General features: G+C 36.5%; 1 protein-coding gene across 1 annotated transcript in view; it reads right to left on the bottom strand.

The window, feature by feature from the left end:
• Window positions 1-11,361: 11,361 nt before the first annotated feature.
• Window positions 11,362-23,897, bottom strand: part of ENPP3 (ectonucleotide pyrophosphatase/phosphodiesterase 3) — a 35,485-nt gene continuing 22,949 nt past the window's right edge. The window contains exons 17-25 of the mRNA XM_053972232.1: window positions 22,809-22,896; window positions 21,898-22,067; window positions 21,742-21,799; window positions 20,842-20,996; window positions 17,283-17,418; window positions 16,701-16,778; window positions 15,093-15,225; window positions 13,392-13,548; window positions 11,362-11,885 (exon numbers count right to left, since the gene is read on the bottom strand). Coding sequence (XP_053828207.1) covers window positions 11,712-11,885; window positions 13,392-13,548; window positions 15,093-15,225; window positions 16,701-16,778; window positions 17,283-17,418; window positions 20,842-20,996; window positions 21,742-21,799; window positions 21,898-22,067; window positions 22,809-22,896 — 1,149 coding nt within the window. The 3' untranslated portion in view covers window positions 11,362-11,711. The remainder of the gene's footprint in view (window positions 11,886-13,391; window positions 13,549-15,092; window positions 15,226-16,700; window positions 16,779-17,282; window positions 17,419-20,841; window positions 20,997-21,741; window positions 21,800-21,897; window positions 22,068-22,808; window positions 22,897-23,897) is intronic.

A 23,897-nucleotide genomic window follows, 5' to 3' on the forward strand; every position in this document is an offset into this window, starting at 1 on the left:
AATTTACCTGACAAACAACTTCCCAGAGCAAAGCTTAAAAGCCAATTTTTACATTAAGTTTTTTCTTCATGTTTTTTGTAAGATGATATGAAGAAAACAAACAAACTGATTTTATCATCAGCTTTTGTAAGATTTCTTAAGACTGTTTAAAAACTAACATGTTCAACCAAACCAAACTATGTATTTGACTTTAGGGAGGTTGAATTGACTCAACCAGGATGTTAGTGGTGTCTAAAAGTTATTTTATCCTCACCCCAGAAAGAAACATGGTGTGTTTTTAGTTAATGTTTATTTTTTCATGGAAAAAAATAAGTTCCAAGAGCTCTACATACCAGATATATTAAAAACATAGTTTACAAGTTGTTGGTAAATCAGTTTGTCTCTGAAGAATTGCTTGTCTTTGGAAGGTATCTTTCTGTAACTCTTTCAGAGTGTTAACTAACCATGGGGTTGTTGAGCTTAGTTACCCTGAAAGTTACTTTTATGTTCTGAGCTGCAGAATAATTTGCAGAGGAAGCATATGAACAGTGGTGACTGCTGACATTTTGAACATGGTACATCATTTGTGCTAAGGCATTTCCCTGTTAGTTACCCCATTAGAAATGTTTAGTGTTGATAATCACAGTAGCATTCACTGACGGCAGGTTGGCTCATGGTGATGCCCTGTAACACACAGTTAGAACTGCTCAACAAAGACCTAGATGAGAATTTGTATTTTGGACTTCAAAATCTGGTTTTAATTTAGCCTATTTAGAAAGAGGTCAAGAGAATATTTTTCATTGCTCTCCATGGAGAAGAGGGATAGATCAACCAGTTCCTTAAAATGAACTAACAATGTGCTTTAACTGAGTCAGAAGTCACTGCCCATATTCTTCTGATTTGGCAATCCACCGTGCCCCATGGGCTTTCAGATCATGTACAAAGAATTATGAAACAAGAAAAACTGTGGGCACAGCTCCATGTTCTTCCTGGCATTCTTAGAGAGCAATGGGAGTGTCTAAGAGGATTCAGTAAATGCAGACTTTTCCACAGAAACAACACAGACAATTTCTCCATGCAGACAAGTCATAGCTTCTTTGCATGATACCTCACAGAGACATTTCCTCTGACTTTTGTCACAGCCCTCTTTCCTAGCACAATATATAGCACAGGAGCCCAACACCTCTCACTTTCTATGTCTCTCAGGAGGAAATCCACCTCAACCTGAGATCGATCAGGAAGACTGACTTGATAAGGAAGCTGACTCACACAAGACCAACACCTGGAGCTCGTACTGTGACCTGGTCTCTTATCACAACCACCAGTTTCAAAAAAGAGCTAAACAGGTGGCACCAGGTAATAAGGTGGGATGAATCCCAAACACTGATGGTCAGTCCCAGCAGTGCTGTTGCCCTTGTACTCTATCCAACCTGTACTTTGTTTACAAAAGCCTACATGTTGGCAAGTATTTTTATTTTTCAGATTCCCCACTAATTATTGGAAATTAGATATTAATGGGATGAATTTTGAGGAAACAAAGAAGATATTACTATACTTCCTTCTGTATGTCAGCTTAAAGCCTCAAAGTACATGCCACACATTAATCTTTTTACAAGTTTTATATGAGGAACAGAGACAAGTAAGCATTTATTGTAGTCTGTGAACTACATAGATACTGAATCCTTGTGTGGTTTACATGAAAAGAATTTGGAGCAACATTTTTAATGTTAAAAGCTACAAGGCAGTAAATCTGCTCATTCTTCCCCTTTATGGTATAAAAATCCAAAGCTCCATCCTAGCAGTTTACCTTATGCATCAGCTCAAGCATATAAAAAAATTTGATTCTGCTCTTTTTTCTGAGGTTCTATATCAGCAATTATCTTATGTGTGTTTATCTTATGCATTGTGTATCCCCTAGATAAATGAAAGGTGGCAGAAAGGTAGAAATTTTTTCAGCTACTCTGGAACTCTGCAAATGATAAAACAGGCAGGTCAAGCATTTTATCTCTTATCCTAGGATAAGAGTTAAGTAGTCTTCTGTCACTAATCAAATAATGATACTGATGAACAGTGATGAGCTGCTGCATCGTGCATCCAAAATAACAAAAGGTATAGGAACCAACCTATTACGATAATCACCTTATAGTCACTCAGTCATCATATTTCACAGCTAGGAAATTTAATACATGTAATTGCCTATGGGCTCCTGCAGTTGTTCTATATCTTCTGACTGCTCCCATAAATAGAAATGACCTGCAAGGCAGCTTCTCTGACATGAAAGTTTCTGAGCAGACCACATCCTCCATCATCTGCCTGTTGTCCTTTTAGCCATGCTGCCTTGCCCAGTCTCTGTATATGTTCCAACAAAAATTCATAGATCGTTTTCTTATGAGGAGTTGGAATAGGATTTTGGCAAAGCAAGCAAGGACAACAGCATGAGTTTTGGATGTGCTGAAGAGGAGAGTAATGGCAGAAATGCTGCACTGGAAAAAATTTCCTGCCCTCAGGGAATTTTTAGGACTTCAAAACCTCTCACATTCTGCACTAGGTCAGAGCCATCTTTCAGATGTGGGGACCCATCAGATAGAAAAACAACAAAACAAATAGTAGACTGGTTATTAAGACACTCACCCAAGTAGTACAAAATCTGGCATCAAGTTTATGCTTGCAAGCTGCTCCAGCTCTGGATTTTGTCACCTCAACAGGCCATGGAGCAATATGGCTGTTGGCCGGGATTCAGTGACTTCAGGTTGTTTGTCAGCTCTGGAGAAGCTTGAAAGAAAAAGTCATGGAGATGATGTGTTGGCATCTAACCTTGTTCTGAAAATTGTCTGGCTGACACAACTGTATTGAGACACCACTGAAAGCAAATTCAGACTCTGCAAAATTATTTAATTTCATGGATCTGACTAATTCATTAGAAAAAAAAAAAAGGAAAAGAAAGAAAAAGAAAAAAAAAGCCAACACCAAAAAAACCACCGAATCCGAAATAAGTTTTATTAATTTTTTTCTGACCAACTTTATCCATGCCCTTTTCCTCCTAGCTAGTCAAAAGCACTTTGTACAGACATTTTCTGGCCAGTATGACATCTCTTGTCATTCTTCCCAACCTCACAAACACAGCTGGAAGTAAAGCAAGTAGGGAATACGGTTTTCCTATCCACATGTTCAGGAATATGATTCACAAGCAACCAAAGCAGAGCATGAACTAGGACTGATGAAATGGCAACACCAGCAGTGCTCATACAAATCCTGGCCACACAGATGCTTTTTATTTAAATTGCAGTAAACCCAAGCAAGTTTCTCAGGTTACTGGTTGGCAAGGACTTGAGGTGTTAATTAATCTCTGTTAAACATCGTTAATCACTGTCTCAATCAAACAGGTCTTGGATTACATTTCTAAAGTAAAAATGCCTTTTTTTCTTTCACTTAATCATTATTCACTGAGGCAAATAACACAGGCTGAAGTGAGTCATTGAGGCAGTTGCCTGCTATCGTGGGCAACTGTATAATTCAGGCTGATTCAGAGGTTGACCAAGCTCTTTACTTTAAAGTATTTTTGTTCATCCCTTGCAATTTTCATAGAATAGCTGTTCCAGAGGCCTACTGGTGAAAATCTGTCTTCTGATTTCCAGCTAAATCTACAGCTAGCAAATTTATGTATCATTATTATTATTTGGTGCTAACATTTTTCTATATTATAAACTACTCTTTTTCTTTTTTTTTTTTCTTTCTCTGCTGTTAATCACTATTATCACTCCTAGCAGTACTAGAAAGAGTAGTTAACCTCCTCTTAGTTTCTGGGTTTGCTCTGCTAAGCAAGAAAAAAATTTAAAATCTCTTGTTGTTTGTGAAGAGATTAAAGTATGTAGGCATATAGGGATTTAATTTTCCATATGATATCAGAGCCTTCCTTTGCTTTTGCTCCAAAATGAAATCACCTCACACCTATATGGAATTACAGGGCTTCCTTACATTTTGGAGTCTCTTTCTTGTGCTAAAAAACAACAAAAATGTATAATCAGTATGTATTTGCTAGCCTTACATGAGCTCTACTCTGTTTCTACCTCCAACCACCACCTCTGAAAGCCATGTGGATCACTATTTGTCAAGCTGTTTAGTTACTGGCAATTGAGGACAGGAGGTTTCACCAATGGCAGTCACACCCTTATTCAATTTGAAGCAAGTTTTCTGTTCCATGAGAGCTTTCTGAAGCCCTGTGTGCACTCTGTACAGGCTTTGGGATGACTAAGACCACATTACTGGAAGTTTCACTGCCACTGATGGTCATCCTGGGCCTACACACAATCCTTGTGCCCCCTGGTCTGAGCTGACCAAACCCATAAGTAGCTACATGTGAAACCATTCAGAATTAATATCTGAAGAAGTAATTATGCCATTCTTTATTTTCTCTCCTCTACTTGGCCATTAGGGCATCATCACAGCTCCCCAGCACAGCCAAGCCCCTGTGGCCATATAAACACCAATACTCATGGAACACTTCATTTTGCATTCAAAGTAGTGAGTACAAGCTAACAGTAGCTCAAAAAGGACACTGAGCAGTTAAAAAGCATATGGACTATCAGAGACAAGGAGGAAATCACAGTTTTCTTCAGTTTAACCTCAAACCTCAGTACACAAACCAACATGCCACACAGGAAAAACCTTGAGCATAAACAGGACACTGATGTGTCATGTCCCATATGTCATTATCCCATGCTATAGCTGTCCAGAATAGCTGTGCAACTTGGTTGAACAAGAAGTAGACTGTGGATTCAGTGATTCATAAAGTAGAAGCTTCAGCCAGAACAAACTTTGTTCAGTACTATTTTACGGTGAAATTATTCTTCATTAACACAGTAGAAAGATATGTAATAGAAAATAGAAAATTAATTCCTATGAAAAAATATAATCTCTTTTACAGTGGGTTTCATAAAGTTCCTGAATTATTCAGACTTCCTTTTGATTTTATGTCATGTATCAATTGTGTTTCAAAAGGTGACATTTTTTGCAGCAATCAATTAGCAAATTTGTCAAATATTGCAGTATTATGCCCATGGTTGTATTAGGTTATTTATAGCTGAGAAATAGGGAACTTTCCCTAATTGCACTAACAGCAGGTAGCAATTTTTCCCTGCTGCTTTGAAATATATGCTGCTTATTATGCAAGATATAAAAATATTTTATTCTTTTTTTTTCTATATAAAGATTTCACATTGCTTTTATGCACTTTTTTGGTAATATTTGGTTGCTTTTAATAATGGATAGAACAGTTGGCAGTACCACTGACAACATTTCTTCTGGATAATTTCTCTTAAGCATTTTGCTTGTGAGGAAGACCTTAAAAGAAAAAAATCTATAAACTTCTGTAACACATACAGTTTTGCAGCATTTCTTGTGCCATTGTGTTTACTTAGAAGTTCTCAAACACAAGTCATTCAAATCAACAGAAATTTTCTGTCTAAGAGTCTTTATACAAGTACATTAAACTAAATCTGTACCTCAGAGAACAGTTATGATGTCATGCAAGTTATCATAAAATGTTAAAGATTTTTGTGATGGAAAAATGCTTATTTCTGGGTTTCCCATAGCTCATTCTATTCCTTTGTCAGAAACTGTGAGATTTTAATGACTGAATTCACTACTTCTACACTTAGCTTTCTGAAAATCCTGAGTTGCGGAAACAGTATGATTTCTGGTCCGAGAAAGCATGGGTGTCAGCGATCACAATCCCAAAGCATGAGCATGAAATTAGTTCACATACTGGCTTTATTCCAAATTAATGGTTTTGGAAATGTGGTTGGCACATGAGCCATGTGCTAAGGGCCAAGTTGGAGAAAGGAGTTGAGACTTCTTTCCTTGTAAGTGCCAACAGCTGGATAAGACAAAGATCACACTGAGACACAGATGATGGGGAGAAACATGACCAGCGCTGAGAAGAGACAAAGATGAACACTGGAGCAAGAAAAATGATGAGCAGGAACCATGGGAAAGATGTTAGACAGCAGACACAGCCAGTAACATGCCACACAAAAAACCCCAGGAACTTAGGTGGTTTCTTCTTCTACCCAATATTGTAGGTCAACTACAAAGAGAAGTCACTGACCAATCCTTGTGCCTACCACAGCCCATATTTTCCTAAGGAAACATTATTGGTTCTTTTAGAATCTTGCCTCCCTGTCATCACCCTTCCCATCAGACAGCATCCTGTTTGCTGTCACTGTCTGACACTACCTTTAGGAGTCAAGATTACAGAAAATTATTTGCTGCCAAACCCCCAAGAGCAAGTTTGATACACCGAACAGCACCTGAAAATTGTGGGAAATGTTCGCAAATTAAAATTTTCAGAAACAAAATTTAAATTTACTGAAACAAATATGAGCTTATATCATGTGTTTCCTCAGCCTATGTAGCTAAACTGTTTCCAAAACTTTGTACTACTCATAAGATTGAGTTGCATGCCACATAAAATGTGATCTAACTCATAACTGAGTAAAGGAAATGAGGCAAGATTTCTCATTCTGTGGAAAGAATTAGAGTGAGCAACAGCTTGAACTCACCTTTCCCATGGGTCTGCAGTTAAGCTTTTAAAAACACAAAGGAGCAAAAATTTCAATATTCTGGTTTTTTCTGCATTCAGACAGTGCTTTTTTTACTGATCTTCCTCCTCTTTGTAACTGAAGACTCATTTGTAATGCTTAATGGTGCTAGGAAGATATCCATAGTGGATAGGAGGGCTACAAACTAACCTCTTTGGAATATTCTACTTCATGAAAATGTGTTTGCAGATACAGAAAAGGCATCCTTTTGCCTAAAATGAAGGAAAAATTAATAATGAGAAATTAAAACTTACTATCATTTCTGAATCATGTTTTGCATTATTGGCTGATGGTGATATCCTTCAAATACTCTAGAGATTATAGAAATGGTATGCACAGATGTAGTTTTGGTAGCTAGACAAAATTCCATCAGCTTTTCCCCTGACAACAAATAGAAATGAGGAAAAGAGTCCAAAGCAGCACAGCTGAATAGATGGAAATTACATTCACTAGCTTGCCTGAAAAGTAAACAGAGCTTTCTTTTTCAAATGCTTTTTCTCAGCAATTCCCCATAAATCCTCCTTCTTCCCTGGGAGAGCTGGTCACTCCTGAGATTCAAGAGAGGATTCTGTGGTATGACCTGTATGTGATATGAAGAGAAGGACAGAAAAATTGTTAGTTCCCATAGTTGTTATGGCATTTTTTTTGATTGATCAAATTGAGTCTTTTATGCTTACAGTTGACTGACACAGGTTTCATCTGTGCTGAGTGTTAAGTGGCTCATACAAAAAAGTCTGACATATTTGAACTGCAGGACTACAAGAAAACTTTTATTCTGCCTACAGAATAACAGGCTTGTATTCGGCCACCAACAAAAAAATCAGAGCAATATATAAAATGCTTCAAACAGCATTCTGAAAAAGCACAAATCTTAGCCTTGGACCTTTGAGGCATTCCCATTGCTGAGTAGTCACTAGTGGTCTATACTGCCTCCACTAGTGTTCAACATATCCGATGGGTCAGAGGATACCCTCAGCAAGTTTGGGTGGGTTTTATCAAGGTGTACAAATACGTGAAGGAAGGGTGCAAAAAGGACAGACTTAGGCTATTTTCAGTGGTACCCAGTGACATGACAAGAGGCAGTGGACACAAACTGAAACACAAAAGGTTCAACTTAAACATAAGAAAAAACTTTGGTTTATTAAGATCCCTATGTTTGCAGTGACCTGTAAAATGAATCTAGACTAACCTTCTATTTACATACAGATCTTTTCAGGTTTTGCCTCCATCTTACCCTATAACTAGACCTTGTAGGCATTCAGAGATCCTCTTGAATTAATGAGGATATCCTTTCTGGAGCTGGCTTAGAAGAGCACTATTTACTGAAGAAGAGAATGAGGGAGAAAAAAAATGAGGATTTTGATTTAAGGAATTCACAGAACTTAGCTTTGGCTCATGCCCCCATCAAAATGTGGAGCCAGACCTGGAGCTCATTTTTATTTCAGCTATATGGCACCACAGATAGTCATGCGATTTTTTAAACTCAGCAGCCTTTTCCAAGAACAGCTGGATTTAGTATGGTTAGCAAATCTGTTTGTGAACTGTTGATCCCATTGAAAGCACAAAGTGGTCAAAATTCACTTGCCCAGCCATGGCTTTCCTGAGAGAGTAGTTTCTAAATCATCTCCTTCTGCCAGTGTAACTATGATTCTGGGACCTGTTGTTAAAGTGTGACCTGGCAGAGAAATGGCATTCTTACTGCCAAATATGAGTTGAGCCTCTTCTTTGGCAGGAAGGAAAGACGGTGCCCACCACCTGCCCATATGAGACTACCCTGCCTCTTGGCTTGTAACACCACTCTGTACAGTCCCTCGTCTTGTGCAAAATCACACATCCCTTTAGGGAATTGTTCCATCTGCAAGGCAGCAATCTGACACACTGATAAGAGGCAAGCTAGACACCAAACAAAGCTCTGCAATTTTATCTTTCCTTGGAAAGCCTCTGGAAAGCCAAACTCTTCCTCCCAGCCATGCTTCTCTCACACAGGGTAAGACCTGGAGAAATGCACTTTGCAGACAGTCTTAGGAACCACTCGCTCTCCTTCCAACTCCCAACCATTGCAGGCAAAGCAGGCTGTGGCTGATCTTCGTGGACAGTGGGCAGGTTGGTTTATGGGACACATCAGTTGCCAAGTCTCCTTAAAGTACATTAAGGCAATTGGTGTCCTTGGCACTTCTCCTGCTTTAAGTCTGGTTGATGTCAAACCCAAAGCTGTCCCAAGTCCTTACTCTGGCTAATACCAATTTGAATTCCACCCAGCACTTTTCATCCTTCAGAGGACACTCCTGCTCTTTGGTTCATGCCTCAGGGTCTGAGAAGGATTTGTATTTCCTGCCACTTTCAGACTATGGTAAGGAAAGTCATGCCAGTAGTCTTCACTTCTCCCTCCCCAGGGGGATTGTGGTGGGACAGGCAAGTGCTGCTCTAAGAAGACACTTCTGAGCCTCCGCTTTTATCAAGACTTTGGATCCAGAGGCATGATAGATTTGCTTTCCTTTCCTATTGACAGCCTTTCACCCAGAGGTATTAATTCCCTCACTGCACAGAAATGGCTCAGTAAGTATAGAAAAAAAAATCTGTACTTACAAACAATTGCACATGTTGCATATGAAAAATCCCATCATCCTATGTACAAATATTGCAGGACTTGTGCAGGAAGTAATTTTTAAAAACAGCCGTTCAATATATATCCATTGACACTATTTCCTTTAGAGGAGGATGTCCAAGGTAAAGGGTATTCTGTGCCACTTCAATGTCTGCACTCAGCTTTGAAGATACTTCAGGGAGGTACTGACAAAAAGCCAGCGGTCTCTATAATAAATATTAAGTGAACAAAAAAGGCTTGTTTTATATGGTGACAGTCTTACGGAGCCAGGGTGTGGTGTTAGGGAAACAGTAGCACTTACTAAAAAAACATCAGTTAAGCTTTGCCTTCCTCTGCCTTTCTTGGAGCAGGGTAGGCTGCTTCCCTTGCCTAATTTCTTTCATTATTACTCGACCTTGCTACAGATAAAAGACTAGATACAGGTAGTGCCAAATTTCTATACTTGCTTAGAGGTTTGGTTCTAATACTCTAGTACTTAAAAAGGACCCAAGCATAAAAGAGGAGAGCAGCAAGGTCCTCCAGAGTTCAGATTTTCAATGTCTACCGGAGCATTCAGTTTCTTAGCTTCAATAATGGCCAGTGGAAAATCATGTTTTACAGAATTTACATTTTTAATTCTCACATGGAAGGTGGCTCAGAGAGCTGACACTTGGCAACATCTGCTTTTGCAGTTAGAAGATTAATTTGTGGTTGTTCCACTTCAGCTTTGGGAGTTTCAGAACTGGCTGAAAAACACAGAAACAAAGGGCTTACCAATTTGGGAAAGCTATACTCACATTCCTTAGGGAACAGAAGTTTGAAATGTTCAGAAACAGCATAATTTCTTAAATTCCAGGACAAACAGAGGATTATGTTTTTAAATTAAATATGATGTGTTTATGTTGTCTATTTGTTGTTACTTTAACTTTTGAATTTCTCAGCATTTCAAAGTAAAATAAACCCAATCTATTTTATACATTTAGTCACTGTTCTTTTGTCCCGCTCTTCTACAGTAAGACTGTAGATTTTTTTACTTGAGTTAGTGTATGATTTACCACAAAGTGAAAAAACAGTCATGTTATTAATTGGGGCAGTTTAGCAGAAGTCTCTGATTTAGGTGAGCAGACTTAAGATGTCGAAAGATTGTAGGGTGGTGAACTGCAACTCCATGATGGTGTAATGGTTTCAGGGAGATAAAAATCTTTATGTTCAGCTTGGTCCCACATCATGATTTTAAGATCAATATTGCTAAACACTGTCTGGTGCGTAGGCATACACTGATCATCTTGGGGACTTTGGGAAAAATAAGAGTCTTGTGGTGGGTTTGGATTCTTTGTGCTGAAAAGTTTGGAAGTATAAAATTTCATTCTTTAAATAAACATAGCTCCTTCAGTCCACAGTTAATTTTATAGATTGAAACACACTTTGACATGTTTCTTTAAAATGCCGCCACTGTGCCTATAAATCAAATGATCAAATCAAATCAATTTTCTGCTGTTTTTCATTCGTGATTATTCATAAATGCACTTAGCAACATTTGTAGTGGAGTAGTTCATCTCAACACTCTATTATGGGTGACATTTTTGTATTAGCATAATCTGGAAATTTCCACTGTCTTGTCCTGCTTACCTGTCCTCAGCAATAATTTGTGTACAGCAGTGTTACACAGTATCTGTTTACAAAGTCCCTACAGAAAGATTGACTATTTGTTTTGGATGTTACTACTCATTTTGTGCTCTCATCTTACATTTAACTATTTAAAAACAGACACAAACATTTTGTTATCGCCAGGCATTTGGAAACCATTGCAAATACAGGTAAATATCAAGACAAAATTCTTCTGTGTAGAGCATTTCTTTTACCTCTTCATGTTCAGAATGTTTTAAGATTTCTGAAGGGTATAAGAATATAGATCATTCACTTCACTTCACTTGTTACTGGCATAATGAATTAACCCAAGTGGAAAACACACGTGATGATCACTTGCACTACATACAAACTTTTTGTGAGTCTGAATATTTTTCCATGTGAATTAATATCTGAGAAAGAGAAATTCAGAACATTTCAGGATGTGCTTGTGTTAGAGAAATATAACCTCTTTGATAAATACAAGGGAAAAAACACACACACTCCTCTCAAACTGTTTTATTTTTCAACTCCATTATAGAAGCATTTTATATACAATTTTCAGTACTGGTGTCTCTGTAGTATAAAATATGTTCCTTTTGTTTTTTTTTTCAATCATTACTACTGCTATTATATATATATATATATTATATCACATATATTTAATATATTTTATAGTAATATAATATATTCGTTTTTACATAACAAAAATATATTCTGTATTTTGAAAGCCTGGCTCAACAATGATGATTTAATTCACTTTAGAAAATTTTATGTATCATTTTTGTTCAAATTTTATTGGCACAAAGCACTTGACTGAAAAACACAAATCTGAAAAGCACTCCCATATACTTAAGCAAGGAAATAAGTGAAATCACTGAAATTTTCTTTCTTCCAAGCACTGACCCTTTTTCCAAAGATAATCAGTTACTTTCAGTCTCAAATATTGGCAAAAATGTCTTTAGCCGCAAGATCTCGGAGACAGATTCATTTCTTTCCTGGTAAAAGTCAAGCCCAGTTAGCAACTCCACATCCCGAACACGTGCAGAATGAGCCTGAACTCTTTCTTCAACCCATTCGGAAAGTGTCTTATTTTCCTGTCAAAACAAACAACAATGTTCAAACACATAAAAGTCCCTCTGTTGTTTGGTGGCAGTGTTAGGCAATTACCAGTGTTTGACCTGGTCTGACAGACTAATGGCCTCCAGTTGTTAAAACTTTCAGGCTTTCCTGGGCATCTTTACAGCCTTGCTCTTAAGGATCTCATTTAAACAGAATCAAGTGGATGTCTCTTCTACCCACCTCTCCACTTCCAAAGTGACAGAGAAGAAGAATTAAGCTGAAATGGCAATGGTGACTTTTAACTACAGAATGCATGAGTCACGTTTCAAACACACAGGTAAGGATAGTTTTAGTTACAGTGCAAATTAGCTGCACTGCTCAGGCCAGTCAAGAAACAGGCACCTGACAACTCACAAAAAGTCCTTACAGCAGTTCAGTCTTAATTGCTGGACAGCAAGAATAGTTGCTGGTTAGACAGGGAAAACAATGGAAATGTAACCACTAATCAATCCAAAATGTTATTTTCTGTTCTTTTACTACAAGGATTTTCTTGCAAACAGCTGGTAATTTGCTTTTTCATTCACAATATCTGCTTCTGAGGCAAATGATTCATTAAATTTATGTTACTGCCAAACGTGATTAATACAAAGTGAGAAGATTTGGGGTTTATTACTAAACTTTAGAAATTACAGTCAAATAATTTCTAAAGTATAACAACTAGTTCATTCTAATAATTAGTCAACCCTCAACTACTCAAAAGATGTCACTGGGAAGTTGAGGATTATCCACACATGGGGAGACACAGAAATTGTTTCCACGTAGGGCAAGCTTGCACCTGTCTGGAGTTATGAGTTCAAAGTTATAAATAAACTAAAAACTGTCTGTGAAGACCAGTTCAAGTCTGTGCAGCTGTACTTGTGCAACATATATACCCTGAGTTTAGGAACCTTCTGCAACCCAGCGTTTGTGGAATAGGCACTCAGCTGCCTCAACAATACATATTACACTCAGATTATGTATTTTGTTTGCTACAAGGCATAAGATTCACAGCGTTAGTGGTAAGCAGAGATTTAATTTAATTCAAGTACAAATTTTGACTGCAGGACCATGCATCCAAATGCCTGCTGTCTAATTTCTCATAGAGGTGGAATAAGCAACTGAAGGAATTTTCTAGCAACTGAAGGGAGTAACACTCAAAGTCCTCTGATACCTCTGAAGTTTATCCTGCAGTCTTCCATATCTCATCTCCCTGTTGCCTGTGCTGCTGTTCTCAGCCCTTCTCAGGTGACAGCATTTCCCAGTCCTCTTATCTTAGCTTCCTTTCTTCTTCCTTGCTTCCTAACAGCTCATTAGTTTCCAGCTGCCTGTCCTGGAGCTCCTTGCTCTTCTGGTGATTGCTTCTGGTGGAGCTTGACCTCATTGCCAGCTCATGGGGAATGAGTAAATTCCACAGACTGATCAAGATTCTCTGGATGACTAGATTCCAATGGGAATCAGTTCCCAAAGTTCATTGGCACACAGGAAAGTAGAACTATACTTACAGCACAGCTTTCAGTGTTGTCAGGTCGATGAGGAATGATAAAAGACAAAGCATCCAAGGACCCTGAACAGTTCAGTGGAGTATAAGATGTGTTCTTGCAGCTCGTCAGAACCACATAGTAATGGGTTGGGACAGGGATTTTTGTATTATTTACATACCTGCAAAACAAACATTAGTTAAGGCATTTATTGAGATATCAAGTATTAACACCACTGATGCAATTAGAAATTTATAGAATTTATCTCAGCATATATCTTTCAATAATATATGACTTAAATTTCTTTTGTAATTAAAAAAAAAAAAATACCTGATGGGATACACAGCCTCACCATTTATTTTATAAACAGCCAAACATACATGGATTACTCTGTGTGCTGCAGTAGTCCCACTGAAACAGGACTGCTTAATATGGTCAATACTCTATTTTGCCAGAGCCAGAGATCTCTACATCTGAAAGAGTCAGAATAGAGCATCATATTTGCCCTTCATTATACAAAGAACTTCAACCACGTAAATTGGAGGAGAGCGATGAGAAAATTAACTTCTGACTCCTTGCCATTGAGAAATGCCAGAACAGTGATTTGTGGCTGTGTGCTGTAGAAACCAGTTTAGGATACTCAGCTGAAAACCTCTTTTCTGCTCTTTTCTGACTATTCTGCAAACATGGTCACTCTTGTGTATAAAGAGCTGAATGTTTCCTAGGCTTTTTTGTTCAGTATTGAACAAAATGCTATCACTGAAATTATTATACTGCTTTGTATGACTGCCTAACCATGCTGACTAGAACATGCTTATTCCAAACTGGAGGCAGCATTATGTGGTCAACTGGCTATTACAGCATTCTGCTTGGAAGGAAGTTGTCTCTTCTCCCTTCCACCCTCCTGCTACGTGGCAGGCTGATTTTCCCCTTCTCAAACCATTTTTAACAGATGTGGTCAAGTCTAGCCTGAACAAAACATCTCCAGTGAGAGATTAATCTGTGCAGACTTCCCAGCACCTTTCTACTCTATAAATGCTCTTACCCCCACAAGGTATTTTTCCTAATCTAAGTTTTTCTAATTCTGTTTTTATTTCCTTGTATCCTTATTCATTGACATAAATAATTGGTCTTTATAATTTACATGTAAACATGTCTGATATTGCAGTAAGCTGTGTTAGCCATAGTTATTCACAGGTACCTCTCAGGTATGTTACATTTTGCATTTACAGTTATGTGATTCAGTGAAGGCAAACACACAAATCTGACCTTTGATGAAATACATCAGTTTGAGACAATAGGAAGAAACAACAAACAGGTGAGTGAACAAAACATCAAAGTGAGAAAATCATGCTTAAGCATGTCTTCTGCATTTTAAAATGTCATATATTCTCTCAGCATTTCTGATGCAGAGGCCCAAAATCTAAAATTTAGGCATCATCTTGGGAAACTAATTACTAGTCTGTACCTGTGTATGTGTATAGAGATACACATGTAACTGCACAGCTTTTTTACTCTTTACTTGAACGTCAACTTCCATGGTACTGTATCTCTTTGCAAGAGCATTTCTTGTTGTATGAGTAATAGTGGATGTAGGATCATAAAGAGAATACTGCATTCTCTATTATACTTGTTTCTTAGTCTTTTAAAATAATAGGGGTTTTTTGTGTGGAAACACAGTAGATGTCATATAGAGTTTGACTTCTGGCTTTTCCATGTACTTACTGTTTAATTTCATCAGGGCTATCAAAATGGCCATCATAATTGTAATCGAACACTGGTCCACTGATAATGTTTACCCCATTCCTTTCTCTAGCATACTTCCAAACAAGCACATTATGGAAATAGTCCCATATGTCTGTCATAAAAAGAAAATAAAAGCAAAATTAATAGAAATTTAAAGTCATTTCACCACTGAAAAAAAATAGCGTATTTGTGTTTTCACTATAGATTAATAAAAAAAAGTTCAGAACTAAACTGCCAATAAAATCAACTCTTTGTTACACAAAATTTGGATTTCATCAAAAGGGACATACTCCCACTTGCCTTTGAAAGAGGTGCTGTAAATGCTATTGTAGTCCTGCAAGGCAAATTGCACTACTGGAGGGTATATTGATTTGATCTAAAGTTGAAGATACAAACCTACAGCTGAGAGGTCATAAATTTCTGGCTGATCTGCCTGTACCTGCAGTGTTACAAATAGTAGGAACTGACATAATGATTTTGTGAGAGGAATACTCACCACCTGAGTGTTAGTTTAACTGTAAAGAACTCGTACCAAACATCGCTAGACAATTTGGCTTATTTCACAGATGTCAATCAAGAAAATACAATTTGTAGGATATAAGATAGTGAGATTATTCAAATATTTACAACTGGCATGGCAAAAAAACCTGACAGGTTTGGGGCATTGAGGGCATCTCCTATTGATTTACCTGTTGTTTATGGTCTATAGAAATTTCTTGTTGTTTTCCTTAAAAAATTGAATTTTTCACAGTCTGTGATTTACTTGGAAGATTAAAGACACTTAGGTCTTCTGGATCTCTTACTTTATATACGAATGATGAATAAATGAGATCTGAATGTATTAGAAAGGTAGTTAAATATTCGGGTTTTTCCTAACTTTTTCCTTTAAAAATTCCTCTTTTTATGCATTTTCTAAGAAAATGAGCCTAGGCATAAGAGTAAAACAGGATCATAAGCAGTTATAGAAAATTTCTTATCAATGATTACAAACAAATGTGAGTCAGGCTGGATGGGACGAGCTTACCACTCTTGCATAATAAAAACATCTATTATAGAGATAGTATTGCAAGATTAATATTGTTGAGGCCTTCTCTTCAGCTTTTGAAAAAAGAAAATGTGCCATTTTCATTCACCTTGAGCATATTCCCAAGGAAAATTTTTATGATAATTTCATAGCTAGCATTTCATGTTAGGACAGCCCAGAGGAGATGAAGAGCAAATTGAAAAGCAAACAGGTAAGCATAGAGAAGCAGAAATCAGATGGGACTATACAAACAAACAAGCAAGCAAACAAACAAACAAAAACAAACAAACAAAACAAAACAAAACAAAACAAAAAAACACAAAAAAAACCAAACCAAATCAAACCAAACCAAACCAAACCAAAACAAAAAAAAACCCCAAAGCCATATAATTGTGTTATAAATTTTCAAACATCTACTCCTAAAATGTTTTAAGTATATTTTCACAACATCTGGATATCCAGCAGGCCATGCATTAATGTTTTAAAATTTTGTGATAGCTTTATCAATCCAGAACAATAATTACAGAAAATTAATAATAATTAATCAAAATTTTGCCACCTACCTTTGAAAGCTTCATACATGGGAACAATATTGCTGGTGAGTAAGGCATCATACTGTTCAAGATCAGATGAATTGTAGTCTATATAAAAAGACCAAAATATAACTAAATGGAAAGATGAATACAAAGACCAATTGATTCATATGTCACTAGAATTTGTAGGTACATGTAATTCAATTACATGTTACATTTGAGCAGGAGTGTATGATCCTACTGCAAACATATCTCCAACTTTGTTCAAGAAATCTACTCAATAAATAATAATGATCAAATATGAAAATAGGAAATGAATATTTATGCAGAGGAAGAGGGACAGCCTTTCCTTCCAACCCTTTACATCATTCTAACCAGTTTTCATCACATTCAAGTTGTTCCATGTTTTAAAAAAAACCCTTAAATATTCTAAACCAAAAATATTTAGTAGCAGCTGTCCTACTTTTGGTCAGTCTGCAAACACTGAAAATCTTCTGCCCAACATGCTGATCCAAAGAAGTTTGTTTTGGTGTTTGGGTATATGTTTAAACATAAACCCACATCCAGCTGATTAAGACTTTCTAAGGTCTCTATAAAAAGAACTATGCTCACTGGGAGGATAGAGGAAACTGTGGGTCAAGGTCAGCCCTTCTGGGTAGTCAGAACAATTTTGGCTCCAAGCAGCAGGGATTCTAACATCAGGCCGCAGACAGTCTGAAACAGTGGGAGGAAAAGGAGATGTGTTTTCCTGTGAAAAGAAAAAAAAAAAATCTTACACCCACGGCTGTGGCTAAGCCAATGCTTTGTATGGTTTTAACTTTCTAGAATGGACTTCATTGAATCTTCTCCTATTTTCATAGTGAATCAGACCAATGCAAGTAATGGACACTAATGTTTTCTGGATAGTGTTTTTCTTCTACTTCTGGTTTTAGGTAATTCAGGGAAATCCGTATGCACTGTGTAAAACTGTAGCAGCAAAATAAGGTTACACCTTAGGCAAAAAGAGATTTCACATTTGACTCATTCATCACTTTTACATATTTCTGGAAACACAAACTTAAATGTCACATCCTCCTGGGAAGCAGTTAGTATGTAAAAATGACACTATCACCTCATCTTGGCATCTGAGCATGCAGTCTCCATGAGAAGCTGTGCTAATGAAGAGTTACAGATAAAGAAATCCACAGTAAATTTAGAACATTTTACTGGCCTTAGTAACTTCACCAAAATGTGTTAACATGCTAAGATCTGGCCAAAAGTGATTCTGATGACTATAACTCTTTCTATAACCTTCACTTTTTTTTCCTATAACCTTTTCTACACACTTTGTCATAATTTTACATGACATTAAATCATCTGAATATGCGTTTTTGTATTTAACTTTTTCTTTGTTCTCATTTACATTTTCATTTTGGCAAGACAGAAGTTAAACATCTAATTTGATTTTCGGTACGTTGTTTTGATCAATTAAAATCAAGAAAAATAAAGAACTGATATGTTCTTCTTGTGCCTCTTTGTACTCCTTAATTTAATTTCTGTAGTTACTTTTATCAGAATTCAAGTAGATGCCATATTATGGTCAGGTTGTATATTAATGGAAAATATATATCCCACATGGAATGAAATATAAAAGACAAAAGTCTTCCTTTGACTCCTGAGCAGATCATGTGTCAAAAAAAAAACAACCAAACAAAAAAACCAAAAAACATTCATCACCAATTTTGCTCCTTCTATTTCAAGTCAAAGAACCATAATGTCTCCTGAAGAAAGCAGTTAAAACTAAAAATTGGCTGTGCCTATCACATAATGAATTTTTTGTCCTTTTCAATGCGATTTATTACTTTTTGATCAGCCAGTAATTAATGTCAAGAAGCGAGAGTTATTTGCATTATATAACAGAATTTAAGCATCTGCTGTGGTCTCTTATGTCAAATTCAGCCCCCTTCAGGTATGTTTGTCTTTTTGCAAGAAAATGTGCCTTCCTCCCTGGCAGATGAGTATAAAACCTTGAGAAAACAAATGTCCTTCAATCTTAAATTTTCCTTATTCCTGAGAATACTAAGTAATCAAAATGCAGACATCTTTTATATAAGATCTGCGAGTGTATACTATTCACCAGTTTCAAAACTACCAAATCACATAAAACCAGCAAAATCCCAGCCTGCATTTCCTAGTTTAATATTGAAGACCTTTTTTATAGCTACCTAATGATGAGATATACCCCAGCTTACAAATTGTGTAAAGCACTGCACAGGCTGTATTCAAACATAATTAAGCCAGGATACAATAAAAATTCTGTAGAAAGGGCAACTTTCTGTCATTCCCAAGTATTGCAGCCAAATCTTATAATCAAAGGCATTAGCTCTGTCCCTCTGTCCTTCCACAGGTGTTATAATTTACAAAGCCAATTTCTCTCGATTAGCACATGTAATAAAAAATCATAATGTCAGCTTACTGACACTTATGAAAAAGAGTGTGTGAGCTCTTACACTCAGAGCCTTTCACTGTTGTATCTCTGACACTATTACAGATGTAATTTATTATTTCCTATTCTTTCTATTGAAAACATACATCATTGTATTAGTCTGCTGTGACCTATATCCTCCAATACTTCAGTCTCAGTCACTCACTGCTTCCCACAATGTTGCATAAACTGCTATAAGAAACTCCTGCAAAATATATATGTCTCTTAATTTAGATGTTAAGTTGAGCAAGAGCTTTCTTTATACACTTCCAATATCTGAAGGGGACCTACAGGAAAGCCAGAGAGGGACACTTTGTAAAGAACTGTAGTGATAAGACAAGGAGCAATGGGTACAAAGTGAAAGAGGGGAAATTTAGGTTAGAAATTAGGAAGAATTTTTTTCACATGAGGGTTGTGAGACACTGGAACAAGTTGCCCGGGGAGGTTGTGCACGGCCCAACCCTGGTAGTGTTCAAAACCAGGTTGGATAAGGCCTGGAGCAATCTGGCCTAGTGGGAGGTGTCCCTGCCCATGGCAGGGCTCGATTGGGATTAAATGGTCTTTAAGGTCCATTTCAACCCCTCAAAGTTCTATGATTCTATGATTCTTTGCTAACTGAGAATTTGTTTTTCAACAAAGGAAAATGTCTGAAAAGTTATTTGGGTTTTTGAGCTTCATTTAAGCTCAATATTAAGAAGACTGCAGCTCTGATGGGACTTTTCAATACTTTTAAAGCAGAATCAGACAAAAAATATGCCCACAATTAAAGTTTTCAATTGGGTAGTGCACTTTCATTGCAACGTTTAAGGGCAGATCTTCAACATGAAGTATAAACAGTCCTTGTTGAAATGGACATTTGTTTAAATGAGTTTTAGCCTTCTTATGATTGGATTCATGATTTTTCAACCAAGATAGTGAAGAATCAGTAGAAAGTATGGAGTGAAACTTTCTGAAATACTATCATTTTAGCAGCATTCATTTGATTAAAATAATTTCTTCATATTTGTACTGATGAAATAAGAAATCACATGGACATTAATAAAGTCCTCTTCAGACAGAAGAATCAACATAGAAACTACTTCCTCAAGGCAACTAAGAAAAAGGGTCTAATTATAAGGGCAAATAAGCCCATGAATGTCCATTAGTTTACTGACCCTGAAAACTCAAACAATTTATTCTGGATCCGCATACCCTTGAACACTCAGAGGTTCATTCAACTATAATTACATTTTTCAGAAATTATGTCATGTAACACAGAGCAAAGAACACACAGAAATATGCACTAGTGCAAACTGAATGTAGAGTTGCATAGAGGGTATTTAATAGGAAAAAAATCATGGTACTCATTGGAAAGCTTAAAACTTCTGATTTGGGAAATCACAGCCTGCTTTTCCACAGGAACTGAAAGGCGAGATGGAGAATTGTCTTGACAGTATATCCCTTTTACAGAACAGGCTTAACAGAACCAGCTCACCAGCACCTCTACTGTCCTATATCTTCTGTCCCTAACAAATGGTCATTCCCACTTCTCAAAACTTTATTTTAAGATAGCTGAATTTTAAATTATATCAAAGACACTTCTTCTGACACAAGTGCCTTAGTCACATGACATCCACCAGCCCTTAAACAGCGCTCCTGATGAATGGACCACATTTTCAATCCATTAGACCCCATATTTAAGAGTAGTAGAGATATTTGATAACCTACAGGCTTATTCACAGTGTATGCAGTCCACAGTGGCATCCAGATATCATAGCTGTATCCACTCACATACTGATGATGGGAAAGGAGGCAGTAGACCTTTTCCTTCTGAAGAACTTTGGGTCTCCCATATGGCAAATGAGATGAGCTTGCCTTCATTACTAAAATTTAAATAATAATTATTGATTCATTCTTCTATAATATTTTGGATGGCACAAGGGGTTAAGAGAGCAGACAAAAACAGTTAATTTAGACTTCACCAAATGTAAATAGATCCAACAGTAAACCTAGTCATGTGGTTCTTTAGGCTTAAAAGTAGAATAAAAATGTAGAAAATAGTTTTCATATTATGTTTAATGTACAAAAGTCAATATAATATATCAGATTTGCAAATTCTTGTTTCTTTGAAATTTCATACCAATGCAAATATTTTGAATTTATCTTGCCAGTGGAGTAAAATTTACATCTTATTTGACTAGGAGGCATTAAAATATTTCCCAAAAATTCCAGAAACCCCATTAAAAAAGTAGAAAGAAGTATCTATGGGAATTTTTGATCAGAGAAAGGTAAAGTTATGGATACAGGGCAAAGAACAAGCATTATCTCACACAGCCTGACAGTGCTCAGATGTTTTTTAAGATCATTGAAATCTTTATGGTTTTTTCCAAAAATTTAATGGAGTTCAGATTATATTCCTATATATACATGTTGCTATATAAGAGTCCCTTAGCATTTTTTAAAGAAATGAGAAGGAAAAAAATTTTTAAAATGTTTCTGACCTGATTTTGCTACTTCACTTTCAATTGTAATTAAATTGCAAAAAATCCCACTGAAACCAGTAACATAAAATATAAACTAGGTGTAGATTTAAAAATACTGCTGCTCTTTTCATTTTTTGCTACTTACTTTCTTCTGTGGTGAGATTTAACCTCTCATTTAGCTCTTCTAGTGACTCAACTAAAATCTGCAAAAAATAAGAGAATTGTTAAAATTATTCCATTGTTTAGAAAAAAATAAGAAAGCAGAACACACTTGACAAAGATGCCAGAAACCCCCATTTACTTGTTTGCATTCGCATCCCAGGTTATCTGTAGGAGTCAGACTGGAAACTGGACATGAAGAGGGAGATGAGACTTCCTTTGGATGTGAAGGATTGTAAAAAGGTTTCTTTAAGAGGTGATTCAAGCTGCCATGTGTTCCATTGTTTTCTGCTGGTACTATATGCAGCAGATCTGTTGAAACATTTGAAATTTGTAAACATATTTTAAACTAAAACGTATTTTAAAAAGTTATTCTCTTTCCAAATCTACTTGTTTCCTAGTCATTTTTTAAAGGTAGAAGAAATAGCTTATTCCATTATTTAAACTATTACAGTAAGTACCCCACCAACTTGTAATTTTCTAGGTCTGAAGATTCTTTGCTATCTTCCACTGCATCAAGATTTAGTAATTATAGATTTGAGTACTGTTGGTACATTTTTATACATTGTCACAACATTCACAAGATTAGACAGTTTACTGCAAAGTATAAATGTCATTGCAAGTGCATCACATTGTGAAACTTAGTAGCCTATTGCATTTTTGTGTGATGCTTTAATCCATATTTTCTGAGGCTCATGCTTCCTAATTCTGCACTGCTGGTCCATCCTAAGTTATGAGCAAGAGCAGATACTCTTTATAAGATTCTTATCTACAATTCCACAGGCATCAGCTTGACAGCAAACCCATGTGGCAGGTGTGGTTCTCTCTGATTATTAAGGAGTTCTTCTGCAATCAGAAATAACCTTCAAAGCAGAACAATTTCTGGAAGTCAGTTTCTTAGCAGTGTAAAGAAGACCTAAGAGCATGGCTTCAGTGCTTTGGCTTTGAATTAATTCACTCAATTTTTAGCTATGCTTCTTTTAGCTCTTACAACACCGGTATTTGAAAATACTAGAACTTTATAATCCAAAGTAGTGGGTTGTTTCTACTCACCACACATAAGGTTGTAAACTTCAATGTTTTCAAAAGCATCCACTTCTGTTTTCTCTTTAAAACTTGGGCCATATGCTAAGAATATAGCCTAGATTGTAATAGTAATAATAATAATAATTTTTAAAAATAGTTACCAAAAGGAATCCAAAGTCAAAACCAATTCAGTTGCACTTCATGAAAACTGGGATAATGAACGAAATACAGTCTTTTCACAGTCACAGAAGTTAAAAGTACAGGATTGTTCTGGTAAGGAAGGCAAATTTCTGCCATTGCACATAATTTGAAGAAAAATGCAAAGCAAAAATTCATGTTTTAAACTATATAATGAATCTTATTTGGTTTTGGAGTGGTTTTTTTTTAATACCTGTTGCACTCTGAAGTCTTTGGGTCACTTAAGAGTCTTTGGCCAGAGTTAAAGCAAGGAGCAGGGAACTGCAGAAGCCCATTGCAAGCTCAACAGAGACCTGCATCTATACCACCAGTGGCAAAATGCAGTGCTGGGCAGCCCTTCTGTAGCCTGCAAGTCTTGTTGCAGAACACTGATGCTATGTACAGTCTCACAGGAGTTTCTACTGCTTTATGAGCCTCCTGAACTGCCTGCCAGGAGATAGAGGAAACAGGACTAGCAGGACAATGATCTGCTTTAAAATAATATTATGTGTCCGTAACAGAAAAGGAATTTTCAATTTGTAATAGAAAGATTACATGTTGCTCCTTTCTTAAAAAAAAAAAAAAAAAAAAAAAAGTATCAGTTGTGGCACCTGTGCAAGGTTATCTATTATTAAGGTTTCCGTGGTAACCAGAATTTACCTTTTCTTTCCATACAAACATTCAGCATAATTCTGATCACTGACATTTGGTTTTAACATAGCTATAAAGATCTGGAAGGATCTGATTCTTAGGCACAGAATATGGGAGTTAAAAGTGGCATGCTTGACCTTAGTTAAAGGTTCAAATCACAGAAAGTTCATGAAACACCAAAAGCTCAAGACCTCAAAATATTTTCACTGTAACCAGAAGTGAAAATGAGATGAAACTGCAACACAGGCTATACTAACACACAGTATAGCTAATCAGTTTTTTGTTCTG

Source organism: Vidua macroura, chromosome 3, assembly GCF_024509145.1.
Source record: "Vidua macroura isolate BioBank_ID:100142 chromosome 3, ASM2450914v1, whole genome shotgun sequence".
NCBI lineage: Eukaryota > Metazoa > Chordata > Aves > Passeriformes > Viduidae > Vidua > Vidua macroura.